The 14,371-nt window shown below is 46.1% G+C and overlaps 1 protein-coding gene across 1 annotated transcript in view; it reads right to left on the reverse strand.

Annotated features, from left to right (window-relative positions):
* Nucleotides 1-1,376: 1,376 nt before the first annotated feature.
* The window catches only part of GLP2R (glucagon like peptide 2 receptor), a 74,609-nt gene continuing 61,614 nt past the window's right edge, over nt 1,377-14,371 (reverse strand). Inside the window, exons 6-13 of the mRNA XM_072131760.1 lie at nt 13,188-13,344; nt 12,949-13,108; nt 12,580-12,640; nt 8,899-8,968; nt 8,613-8,701; nt 7,942-8,080; nt 7,798-7,839; nt 1,377-1,832 (exon numbers count right to left, since the gene is read on the reverse strand). Coding sequence (XP_071987861.1) covers nt 1,500-1,832; nt 7,798-7,839; nt 7,942-8,080; nt 8,613-8,701; nt 8,899-8,968; nt 12,580-12,640; nt 12,949-13,108; nt 13,188-13,344 — 1,051 coding nt within the window. The 3' untranslated portion in view covers nt 1,377-1,499. The remainder of the gene's footprint in view (nt 1,833-7,797; nt 7,840-7,941; nt 8,081-8,612; nt 8,702-8,898; nt 8,969-12,579; nt 12,641-12,948; nt 13,109-13,187; nt 13,345-14,371) is intronic.

The raw sequence follows: 14,371 nt of genomic DNA on the forward strand, positions 1-14,371 counted from the left end.
CCTGACTCTCTTGATAAATTCCTTGATTTTTTTTTTCCTGGTTAAATTTTGTAAACTGTTGAGAACTTCTCTTTGAAGATTGTTAGAGATGAGCGAACATGCTCGTCCGAGCTTGATGCTCGTTCGAGCATTAAGGTACTCGAGACGGCTCGTTGCTCGGACGAGTATTTCCCCTGCTCGAGATCGAGCATTTAATTAAAAAAACACAGTGAAGAACAATGAAGAATAGAATAAAAACAGTGACCACAGTGAACACAGGATCATTTAAGTGAAAAACACAGTAAAGAACACAGTGAAGAATAGATTACAGATGTTCGGCACATCTGCTTACTTGTCGGGAGATACGCGCGGAACCGTGCGAACAAAATAGTATGTGAAGAACAATATATATGTGTGAAGAAGACATTGCAGAACACGGTGAGCAGGACAGAGACAACGAGGAGCAGCACAGAGACACCGGGGAGCAGCACAGAGACACCGGGGAGCAGCACGAAGACATGGGGCAGCGGCAGCACGAAGACATGGGGCAGCGGCAGCACGGAGACATGGGGCAGCGGCAGCACGAAGACATGGGGCAGCGGCAGCACGAAGACATGGGGCAGCGGCAGCACGGAGACATGGGGCAGCGGCAGCACGGAGACATCAGGTAGCGGCACGGAGCAGCACGGAGACATCGGGGCACGGAGACATCGGGGCACGGAGACAGCGGGGCACAGAGACAGCGGGGCACAGAGACAGCGGGGCACGGAGACAGCGGGGCACAGAAACAGCTGGGCACGGAGACAGCGGGGCACAGAGACAGCGGGGCACGGAGAGAGCGGGGCACGGAGAGAGCGGGGCACGGAGAGAGCGGGGCACGGAAACAGCTGGGCACGGAAACAGCTGGGCACGGAGACAGCGGGGCACAGAGACAGCGGGGCACGGAGACAGTGGGGCACGGAGACAGCGGGGCACGGAGACAGCGGGGCATGGAGACAGCGGGGCACGGAGACAGCGTATCTCCCGACAAGTAAGCAGATGTGCCGAACATCTGCAATCTATTCTTCACTGCGTTTTTCACTTAAATCATCCTGTGTTCACTGTTTTTATTCTATTCTTCACTGTTCTTCACATCTGCTAACTTGTCGGGAGATAATATACGCACGGAACAGTGAAGAATAGATTGCAGATGTTTGCATACATCTGCTAACTTATCAGAAGACATTCTTTTTCAATTAAATAACACATTTTATTCCCGAACCATGGTCCCTTTGAAAAATGCTCGGGTCTCCCATTGACTTCAATGGGGCTCGTTACTCGAAACGAGCACTCGAACATCTGGAAATGTTCGGCTCGAGTAACGAGCACCCGAGCATTTTAGTGCTCGCTCATCTCTAAAGATTGTCCTTGAAGCCACCGGAGCTGCGTAGAGGTTGGAGGTTGTCCACGTTGCAGCCATCTCCTTGGTCAACTGGAGGCTTCTAATCCAGTCCATGATGGTCTACACTCTATAGAAGATGTTAGATTTCACTTTCCTCCACGGTCTCCTCTATGGTCTCCCCCAAGGTCAGTCCTCCATCACTGCTCTCCGAGACGCTCCCCCGGGCAAAATACTGCAGGGAGGAGGCGCTGTGCGGGCTCAGGTCAGAGGAGATGTTGACCGTGGCTTGTAGGAGCTGCACCCCTCTGTTCTTCTTACCGTTCTGGTAACTTCCTTTATCTGGAAATAATTTACTCTTCGGTTTTTTAGCAGATTGTGTTTTATACTTCACTTTATTTCTAAGAAAACAACTTTTACATGGAAAATACTGGAGCAGGAAGAGATTCCACTGCTTCCGGAGCTCCGCCTTCACCTGCCGGAAAAACACGGAAAAAACTGCTCAGTAATATAACTTATATTCATCTACATAGGGGGCAGTATTATAGTAGTTATATTCCTGTACATAGGGAGCAGTATTATAGTAGTTATATTCTTGTACATAGGGGGCGGTATTATAGTAGTTATATTCTTGTACATAGGGGGCAGTATTATAGTAGTTATATTCCTGTACATAGGGAGCAGTATTATAGTAGTTATATTCTTGTACATAGGGGGCGGTATTATAGTAGTTATATTCTTGTACATAGGGAGCAGTATTATAGTAGTTATTGTCCTGTACATAGGGGGCAGTATTATAGTAGTTATATTCCTGTACATAGGGGGCAGTATTATAGTAGTTATATTCCTGTACATAGGAGGCAGTATTATAGTAGTTATATTCTTGTACATAGGGGGCGGTATTATAGTAGTTATATTCTTGTACATAGGGGGCAGTATTATAGTAGTTATATTCTTGTACATAGGGGGCAGTATTATAGTAGTTATATTCCTGTACATAGGGGGCAGTATTATAGTAGTTATATTCCTGTACATAGGGGGCAGTATTATAGTAGTTATATTCCTGTACATAGGGGGCAGTATTATAGTAGTTATATTCCTGTACATAGGGGGCAGTATTATAGTAGTTATATTCTTGTACATAGGGGGCAGTATTATAGTAGTTATATTCCTGTACATAGGGGGCAGTATTATAGTAGTTATATTCCTGTACATAGGGGGCAGTATTATAGTAGTTATATTCTTGTACATAGGGAGCAGTATTATAGTAGTTATATTCTTGTACATAGGGAGCAGTATTATAGTAGTTATATTCTTGTACATAGGGGGCAGTATTATAGTAGTTATATTCTTGTACATAGGGGGCAGTATTATAGTAGTTATATTCCTGTACATAGGGGGCAGTATTATAGTAGTTATATTCCTGTACATAGGGGGCAGTATTATAGTAGTTATATTCTTGTACATAGGGGGCAGTATTATAGTAGTTATATTCCTGTACATAGGGGGCAGTATTATAGTAGTTATATTCCTGTACATAGGGGGCAGTATTATAGTAGTTATATTCTTGTACATAGGGAGCAGTATTATAGTAGTTATATTCCTGTACATAGGGGGCAGTATTATAGTAGTTATATTCCTGTACATAGGGGGCAGTATTATAGTAGTTATATTCCTGTACATAGGGGGCAGTATTATAGTAGTTATATTCCTGTACATAGGGGGCAGTATCATAGTAGTTATATTCCTGTACATAGGGGGCAGTATCATAGTAGTTATATTCTTGTACATAGGGGGCAGTATTATAGTAGTTATATTCTTGTACATAGGGGGCAGTATTATAGTAGTTATATTCTTGTACATAGGGGGCAGTATTATAGTAGTTATATTCTTGTACATAGGGGGCAGTATTATAGTAGTTATATTCCTGTACATAGGGGCAGTATTATAGTAGTTATATTCCTGTACATAGGGGGCAGTATTATAGTAGTTATATTCCTGTACATAGGGGGCAGTATTATAGTAGTTATATTCCTGTACATAGGGGGCAGTATTATAGTAGTTATATTCTTGTACATAGTGGGCAGTATTATAGTAGTTATATTCCTGTACATAGGGGGCAGTATTATAGTAGTTATATTCCTGTACATAGGGGGCAGTATTATAGTAGTTATATTCCTGTACATAGGAGCAGTATTACAGTAGTTATATTCCTGTACATAGGGAGCAGTATTATAGTAGTTATATTCCTGTACATAGGGGGCAGTATTATAGTAGTTATATTCCTGTACATAGGTGGCAGTATTATAGAAGTTATATTCTTGTACATAGGGAGCAGTATTATAGTAGTTATATTCCTGTACATAGGGGGCAGTATTATAGTAGTTATATTCCTGTACATAGGGGGCAGTATTATAGTAGTTATATTCTTGTACACAGGGGGCGGTATTATAGTAGTTATATTCTTGTACACAGGGGGCGGTATTATAGTAGTTATATTCTTGTACACAGGGGGCGGTATTATAGTAGTTATATTCTTGTACATAGGGGCAGTATTATAGTAGTTTTATTCTTGTACATAGGGGGTAGTATTATAGTAGTTATATTCCTGTACATAGGGGGCAGTATTATAGTAGTTATATTCCTGTACATAGGGGGCAGTATTATAGTAGTTATATTCTTGTACATAGGGGCAGTATAATAGTAGTTATATATCTTTCCTGTACATAGGGGGCGGTATTATAGTAGTTATATTCCTGTACATAGGGGGCGGTATTATAGTAGATATATTCCTGTACATAGGGGGCAGTATTATAGTAGTTATATTCCTGTACATAGGGGGCAGTATTATAGTAGTTATATTCCTGTACATAGGGGGCAGTATTATAGTAGTTATATTCCTGTACATAGGAGCAGTATTACAGTAGTTATATTCCTGTACATAGGGAGCAGTATTATAGTAGTTATATTCCTGTACATAGGGGGCAGTATTATAGTAGTTATATTCCTGTACATAGGTGGCAGTATTATAGAAGTTATATTCTTGTACATAGGGAGCAGTATTATAGTAGTTATATTCCTGTACATAGGGGGCAGTATTATAGTAGTTATATTCCTGTACATAGGGGGCAGTATTATAGTAGTTATATTCTTGTACACAGGGGGCGGTATTATAGTAGTTATATTCTTGTACACAGGGGGCGGTATTATAGTAGTTATATTCTTGTACACAGGGGGCGGTATTATAGTAGTTATATTCTTGTACATAGGGGCAGTATTATAGTAGTTTTATTCTTGTACATAGGGGGTAGTATTATAGTAGTTATATTCCTGTACATAGGGGGCAGTATTATAGTAGTTATATTCCTGTACATAGGGGGCAGTATTATAGTAGTTATATTCTTGTACATAGGGGCAGTATAATAGTAGTTATATATCTTTCCTGTACATAGGGGGCGGTATTATAGTAGTTATATTCCTGTACATAGGGGGCGGTATTATAGTAGATATATTCCTGTACATAGGGGGCAGTATTATAGTAGTTATATTCCTGTACATAGGGGGCAGTATTATAGTAGTTATATTCCTGTACATAGGGGGCAGTATTATAGTAGTTATATTCTTGTACATAGTGGGCAGTATTATAGTAGTTATATTCCTGTACATAGGGGGCAGTATTATAGTAGTTATATTCCTGTACATAGGGGGCAGTATTATAGTAGTTATATTCCTGTACATAGGAGCAGTATTACAGTAGTTATATTCCTGTACATAGGGAGCAGTATTATAGTAGTTATATTCCTGTACATAGGGGGCAGTATTATAGTAGTTATATTCCTGTACATAGGTGGCAGTATTATAGAAGTTATATTCTTGTACATAGGGAGCAGTATTATAGTAGTTATATTCCTGTACATAGGGGGCAGTATTATAGTAGTTATATTCCTGTACATAGGGGGCAGTATTATAGTAGTTATATTCTTGTACACAGGGGGCGGTATTATAGTAGTTATATTCTTGTACACAGGGGGCGGTATTATAGTAGTTATATTCTTGTACATAGGGGCAGTATTATAGTAGTTATATTCTTGTACATAGGGGGTAGTATTATAGTAGTTATATTCCTGTACATAGGGGGCAGTATTATAGTAGTTATATTCCTGTACATAGGGGGCAGTATTATAGTAGTTATATTCTTGTACATAGGGGCAGTTTAATAGTAGTTATATATCTTTCCTGTACATAGGGGGCGGTATTATAGTAGTTATATTCCTGTACATAGGGGGCGGTATTATAGTAGATATATTCCTGTACATAGGGGGCGGTATTATAGTAGTTATATTCCTGTACATAGGGGGCGGTATTATAGTAGTTATATTCCTGTACATAGGGGGCAGTATTATAGTAGTTATATTCTTGTACATAGGGGCAGTATTATAGTAGTTATATTCTTGTACATAGGGGCAGTATTATAGTAGTTATATTCCTGTACATAGGGGGCAGTATTCTAGTAGTTATATTCCTGTACATAGGGGGCAGTATTCTAGTAGTTATATTCCTGTACATAGGGGGCAGTATTCTAGTAGTTATATTCCTGTACATAGGGGGCAGTATTATAGTAGTTATATTCTTGTACATAGGGGCAGTATTATAGTAGTTATATTCCTGTACATAGGGGGCGGTATTATAGTAGTTATATTCCTGTACATAGGGGGCGGTATTATAGTAGTTATATTCCTGTACATAGGGGGCGGTATTATAGTAGTTATATTCCTGTACATAGGGGGCGGTATTATAGTAGTTATATTCTTGTACATAGGGGGCGGTATTATAGTAGTTATATCCCTGTACATAGGGGGCAGTATTATAGTAGTTATATTCCTGTACATAGGGGGCGGTATTATAGTAGTTATATTCCTGTACATAGGGGGCGGTATTATAGTAGTTATATTCCTGTACATAGGGAGCAGTATTATAGTAGTTATATTCCTGTACATAGGGGGCAGTATTATAATAGTTATATTCTTGTACATAGGGGGCAGTATTATAGTAGTTATATTCCTGTACATAGGGAGCAGTATTATAGTAGTTATATTCCTGTACATAGGGGGCAGTATTATAGTAGTTATATTCTTGTACATAGGGGCAGCATTATAGTAGTTATATTCTTGTACATAGGGGGCAGTATTATAGTATTTATATTCCTGTACATAGGGGGCAGTATTATAGTAGTTATATTCCTGTACATAGGGGGCAGTATTATAGTAGTTATATTCTTGTACATAGGGGGCAGTATTATAGTAGTTATATTCCTGTACATAGGGGGCAGTATTATAATAGTTATATTCTTGTACATAGGGGGCAGTATTATAGTAGTTATATTCCTGTACATAGGGAGCAGTATTATAGTAGTTATATTCCTGTACATAGGGGGCAGTATTATAGTAGTTATATTCTTGTACATAGGGGCAGCATTATAGTAGTTATATTCTTGTACATAGGGGGCAGTATTATAGTAGTTATATTCCTGTACATAGGGGGCAGTATTATAGTAGTTATATTCCTGTACATAGGGGGCAGTATTATAGTAGTTATATTCTTGTACATAGGGGGCAGTATTATAGTAGTTATATCCCTGTACATAGGGGGCAGTATTATAGTAGTTATATTCTTGTACATATGGGGCAGTATTATAGTAGTTATATTCCTGTACATAGGGGGCAGTATTATAGTAGTTATATTCCTGTACATAGGGGGCAGTATTATAGTAGTTATATTCCTGTACATAGGGGCCAGTATTATAGTAGTTATATTCCTGTACATAGGGGGCAGTATTATAGTAGTTATATTCTTGTACATAGGGGACAGTATTATAGTAGTTATATTCCTGTACATAGGGGGCAGTATTATAGTAGTTATATTCCTGTACATAGGGGGCAGTATTATAGTAGTTATATTCTTGTACATAGGGGACAGTATTATAGTAGTTATATTCCTGTACATAGGGGGCAGTATTATAGTAGTTATATTCCTGTACATAGGGGGCAGTATTATAGTAGTTATATTCTTGTACATAGGGGGCAGTATTATAGTAGTTATATTCTTGTACATAGGGGGCAGTATTATAGTAGTTATATTCCTGTACATAGGGGGCAGTATTATCTCAGTATGTGTGGTGCGGTATACGGCAGTGATGCAGCAGTCTTGTGCACCGCGTTGCTCTGGGTTCGGGCTGTGCCGTCCTGTATAATACCGTACACTGTTGCAGTAATTACAGTTTTATGACTCTCTGAAGATGACGAGTAATTGACCTTTTCTCTGATGAGGAATGGATCTCCTGACGCTGCGGTGGTTCGGGGTGTACGGGGGGGGGGGAGGGGGGTCATTCGCTGTGATGGTTGTTACACAGGAGAAGTCACTGGATGTAGCGTCAGACTTACCTCCCCATTAGTGAAGCAGTATAAATAGGCCACCACGAAGCCCTGCAAGGGATGGAAAACACAGGGTTAAATCAGGGGCTTCTTTAGGTGGCTGTAGGTAAGTGGGGGTTCAGGGGGCGGGGCTTAGTATTTAGGGGGCGTCACCTGGAAGGAGCTCATGGTCAGCTGGATGAAGAGCAGGACGTGTTTGGTGAGGCCCTTGATGTGCTCATCACTGACGAAGGTGAAGAGGACCTCGTGTGTCCCCAGGAGCGGGATCAGGATCAGCGTCGCCTTGGCAAACCTAAAAACACAACAGTCAGGACATGTAGAGGTAGGTGGCCCTACAGGTAACGATCCCCATGGGGTATTTTACTCCCTACAAGTCTTATTATAGAAGTGCCAGGAAAAGTGACGTCATCAGTCCCCTCCCCTGAGCAAGGTTTAGCCCCGCCCCTGCTTAACCTTCCAATTATAGGACAACTCCCTTCTATATCCCCTTGTTGGAGATCACCGTAGACTAATGTTTCCTGACTGAGTATTTGCCAGGACTGGAGGGTAAAATCACAGGTTCCCAAAACTATCCCCCAGGATCCTCCTCCTTAAACGGGTTGTCCAGGATAAAATAAAACATGACTTCCGTCTATAGGGAACAGCGCCGCACACACCCACAGGTTGTCCCTGGTATTGCAGTTCATCTCTAATTAAATGAATGGGTGCAGTACCAGACACAGCCTGAGGACGAGGGTGGAGCTGTGTACATCAAGCTGACCCGATGATTGGATTGCAGGCTCTTCTGGGGACATAGCGCCCTCAGTGGCAGGATGTGGTATTACCTGTATTTGTAGTCTGTGAACTTGAGCTGTTGTGCCTTCAGCTTTAGGTGCAGCAGTCTCAGGATCTTGATGTGGACGATGAAGTTTATCTACAAGACACAGAGGTAGGTCGTCACATCCCGGAGACTGGAAGATCCCTCTAAGTTCTGCTCTAGACACATCCAAAGCAGATGTGATGTCACAGCCCCCAGCAGAGCCCCCAGCATGCACTGCTCTGTGCTGTACTGCACCCTGGGACAGCTTTGGATGTGACTAGAGTATAGTGGGTGCCCGGGTCAGTACTCACCAGGGTGCAGAGCAGCATGGGCCCCTTGATGATGTACCAGATGGCCGTGTTCTGGTTCACTCCCCAGCATCTGAAAAACGTACGAGATACAATATAAGATCCGAGAAGTAGTCACAGCCCCGCCCCTTATAATCTACATACAGAGCAGAGGATCATGGGATATGATGGGAGGGAACACTACATCCTCAATAATGCAGCACAGCCTTGTAATATTACTAAGAATCAGATACTACTATGGGGGCTCCATGGATGATACTACTATGGGGGGCTCCGTGGATGATACTACTATGGGGGGCTCCGTGGATGATACTACTATGGGGGGCTCCATTACTACTATGGGGGGCTCCATGGATGATACTACTCTGGGGGGCCCCATGGATGATACTACTATGGGGGCTCCATAGATGATACTACTATGGGGGGGCTCCATGGATGATACTACTCTGGGGGGCTCCATGGATGATACTACTCTGGGGGGCTCCATGGATGATACTACTATGGGGGGCTCCATGGATGATACTACTATGGGGGGCTCCATGGATGATACTACTCTGGGGGGCTCCATGGATGATACTACTCTGGGGGGCTCCATGGATGATACTACTATGGGGGGCTTCGTGGATGATACTACTATGGGGGGCTCCATGGATGATACTACTATGGGGGGCTCCATGGATGATACTACTATTGGGTGCTCCGTGGATGATACTACTATGGGGGGCTCCGTGGATGATACTACTATGGGGGGCTCCATGGATGATACTACTATGGGGGGCTCCATGGATGATACTACTATGGGACGCTCCATGAATGATACTACTATGGGGGGCTCCATGGATGATACTACTATGGGGGCTCCATGGATGATACTACTATGGGGGGCTCCGTGGATGATACTACTATGGGGGGCTCCGTGGATGATACTACTATGGGGGGCTCCATTACTACTATGGGGGGCTCCATGGATGATACTACTCTGGGGGGCCCCATGGATGATACTACTATGGGGGCTCCATAGATGATACTACTATGGGGGGCTCCATGGATGATACTACTCTGGGGGGCTCCATGGATGATACTACTCTGGGGGGCTCCATGGATGATACTACTATGGGGGGCTTCGTGGATGATACTACTATGGGGGGCTCCATGGATGATACTACTATGGGGGGCTCCGTGGATGATACTACTATTGGGGGCTCCGTGGATGATACTACTATGGGGGGCTCCGTGGATGATACTACTATCGGGGGCTCCATGGATGATACTACTCTGGGGGCTCCTTGGATGGGACTACTCTGGGGGGCTCCATGGATGGGACCACTATGGGGGCTCCATGAATGATACTATTATGGGGGCTCCATGGATGATACTACTCTGGGGGGCTCCATGGATGATACTACTATGGCGGGCTCCATGGATGATACTACTATGGGGGCTCCATGGACAATACTACTATGGGGGGCTCCATGGATGATACTACTCTGGGGGGCTCCATGGATGATACTACTATGGGGGCACCATGGCTGATACTAGTATGGGGGGCTCCATGGACGATACTACTATGGGGGGCTCCATGGATGATACTACTATGGGGGGCTCCATGGATGATACTACTCTGGGGGGCCCCATGGATGATACTACTATGGGGGCTCCATAGATGATACTACTATGGGGGGCTCCATGGATGATACTACTCTGGGGGGCTCCATGGATGATACTACTCTGGGGGGCTCCATGGATGATACTACTATGGGGGGCTTCGTGGATGATACTACTATGGGGGGCTCCATGGATGATACTACTATGGGGGGCTCCGTGGATGATACTACTATTGGGGGCTCCGTGGATGATACTACTATGGGGGGCTCCATGGATGATACTACTATCGGGGGCTCCATGGATGATACTACTCTGGGGGCTCCATGGATGGGACTACTCTGGGGGGCTCCATGGATGGGACCACTATGGGGGCTCCATGAATGATACTATTATGGGGGCTCCATGGATGATACTACTCTGGGGGGCTCCATGGATGATACTACTATGGCGGGCTCCATGGATGATACTACTATGGGGGCTCCATGGACAATACTACTCTGGGGGGCTCCATGGATGATACTACTCTGGGGGGCTCCATGGATGATACTACTATGGGGGCACCATGGCTGATACTAGTATGGGGGGCTCCATGGACGATACTACTATGGGGGGCTCCATGGACGATACTACTATGGGGGGCTCCATGGATGATACTACTATGGGGGGCACTGTGGCTGATACTACTATGGCGGGCTCCATGGATGATACTACTATGGGGGCTCCATGGACTATACTACTATGGGGGGCTCCATGGATGATACTACTATGGGGGGCTCCATGGATGATACTACTATGGGGGCTCCATGGATGATACTACTATGAAGGCTCCATGGATGGTACTACTATGGGGGGCTCCATGAATGATACTATTCTGGGGGCTCCATGGATGATACTACTCTGGGGGGCTCCATGGATGATACTACTATGGGGGCTCCATGGATCATACTACTATGAAGGCTCCATGGATGGTACTACTATGGGGGGCTCCATGAATGATACTATTCTGGGGGCTCCATGGATGATACTATTCTGGGGGCTCCATGGATGATACTATTCTGGGGGCTCCATGGATGATACTATTCTGCGGGCTCCGTGGATGATACTATTCTGGGGGGCTCCATGGATGGTACTACTCTGGGGGGCTCCATGGATGATACTACTATGGGGGCTCCATGGATGATACTACTATGAAGGCTCCATGGACAATACTACTATGGGGGGCTCCATGGATGATACTACTATGGGGGGCTCCATGGATGATACTACTATGGGGGCTCCATGGATGGTACTACTATGGGGGGCTCCATGGATGATACTATTCTGGGGGCTCCATGGATGATACTATTCTGCGGGCTCCGTGGATGATACTATTCTGGGGGGCTCCATGGATGATACTACTCTGGGGGGCTCCATGGATGATACTACTCTGGGGGGCTCCATGGATGATACTACTCTGGGGGGCTCCATGGATGATACTACTCTGGGGGGCTCCATGGCTGATACTACTATGGGGGGCTCCATGGATGATACTACTATGGGGGGCTCCATGGATGATACTACTATGGGGGCTCCATGGATGATACTACTATGGGGGCTCCATGGATGATACTACTATGGGGGGCTCCATGGATGATACTACTATGGGGGGCTCCATGGATGATACTACTATGGGGGGCTCCATGGATGATACTACTATGGGGGGCTCCATTGATGATACTACTATGGGGGGCTCCATGGATGATACTACTATGGGGGGCTCCATGGATGATACTACTATGGGGGGCTCCATGGATGATACTACTATGGGGGGCTCCATGGATGATACTTTTATGGGGGGCACCAGCTATAGCTGTCACTTATTATCTGTAGATGTCTTCTGGGGGCGCAGCGGCTCCTGAGGCTGTGACTGGCAGATGATGTACCTCTGCTTGCTGTCAGTGCCCCCTCCAGGTCCCTGTATATCTGTGGGGGGATAGGTGCAGTGTGTACACGGTCCATGAATTAGCCTCATCATAGTCATCACGACTCCTGAAATCCTCTGCGCTGCTGTGCCCATTCCACTGATACCCCAGTACTTACCCCTCGTTCTCCAGGTAGGTCCTGGCGATCACCCAGGGTATGATGAAGAGTAGGGGGCACACTACAAGAGAAGCGGGAGGCGGTGAGATGGAGGTGAGAGCCTCCGGGGGGGGTGAGATGGAGGTGAGAGCCCCTGGGGGGGGGGGGTGAGATGGAGGTGAGAGCCCCGGGGGGGAAGGGGGGGTGAGATGGAGGTGAGAGCCCCGGGGGGGGGGGGGGGAGGGGTGAGATGGAGGTGAGAGCCCCGGGGGTGTGAGATGGAGGTGAGAGCCCCCGGGGGGGGAGGGGTGAGATGGAGATGAGAGCCCCGGGGGTGTGAGATGGAGGTGAGAGCCCCGGGGGGTGGGGGTCGGGGCGGTGGCCACTTACCCCAGCCGATGGCCAGGTAGCGCAGCAGCATCCTGCGCTCGCACAGCACCAGGGACACGATGGTCGTGTGCAGGTAGATCCCCTCCACCAGCAGCCAGAAAGAATTGGCCCCCACAAAGAAGTGCAGGGAGATGTGCACTATCCTGCAGGAGGTAGGTATCTGCAGGAGAGAGGGGCGGAGTCAGACACCGCAGGCCCCGCCCAGCGGACTCCACTCACTCAGCGGGGGTGTGACCTACCTGCGGCTTCAGCACGCTCAGCCAGTCGTCCTCGTTCCGCGCCATCTTGGGGGTCAGATCCGTGTCCTGCATGTCCTTTATCAGGACGGCCAGAGCGCGCATGATGAACGACCCAAAGAGGTTCATGTGGATGGAATTCCGGGTGCAGTGCAGCTTCCTGGGGAGAGGGGACCCCAAAATACTGACTGGAGAGTACCGCGCCCCTAAATACTGACCGCACCCCAAAATACTGACCGCAGGGTACCGCGCCCCTATATACTGACCGCACCCCAAAATACTGACCGCAGGGTACCGCGCCCCTAAATACTGACCGCACCCCAAAGTATTGACCGCAGGGTACCGCGCCCCTAAATACTGACCGCACCCCAAAATACTGACCGCAGGGTACCGTGCCCCTAAATACTGACTGGAGAGTACCGCGCCCCTAAATACTGACCGCACCCCAAAATATTGACCGCAGGGTACCGCGCCCCTAAATACTGACCGCACCCCAAAATACTGACAACACCCCAAAATACTGACCGCAGGGTACCGCACCCCTAAATACTGACTACACCCCAAAATACTGACCGGAGTGTACCTTGCCCCAAAATACTGACCGCACCCCAAAATACTGACCGCAGGGTACCGCGCCCCTAAATACTGACCGCACCCCAAAATACTGACCGCAGGGTACCGCGCCCCTAAATACTGACCGCACCCCAAAGTATTGACCGCAGGATACCGCGCCCCTAAATACTGACCGCACCCCAAAATACTGACCGCAGGGTACCGTGCCCCTAAATACTGACTACACCCCAAGATACTGACCGCACCCCAAAATACTGACGGCAGGGTACCGTGCCCCAAAATACTGATGACACCACAAAATACTGGCTGCAGGGTATCGCACCCCTAAAAACTGAATGAAGTGTACTGCACCCCAAAATACTGACAGCAGGGTATCGCACCCCTAAAAACTGAAGTGTACTGCACCCCTAAATACTGACTGCAGAGTATCGCAATCCTAAATACTGACCATACCCCAAAATACTGACTGTACCCCTAAATACTGACTGGAGTGAACGACGCCCCAAAATCCTGACTGCAGGGTATCGCAAGCCTAAATACTGACCACTGTGTGCCGCACACCCCAAAATAGCGACCGCAGGGAACTGCACCCCAAAATGCTGACTGGAGTGTGC

This window comes from Engystomops pustulosus, unplaced genomic scaffold (assembly GCF_040894005.1).
Source record: "Engystomops pustulosus unplaced genomic scaffold, aEngPut4.maternal MAT_SCAFFOLD_137, whole genome shotgun sequence".
Classification (NCBI taxonomy): Eukaryota; Metazoa; Chordata; class Amphibia; order Anura; family Leptodactylidae; genus Engystomops; species Engystomops pustulosus.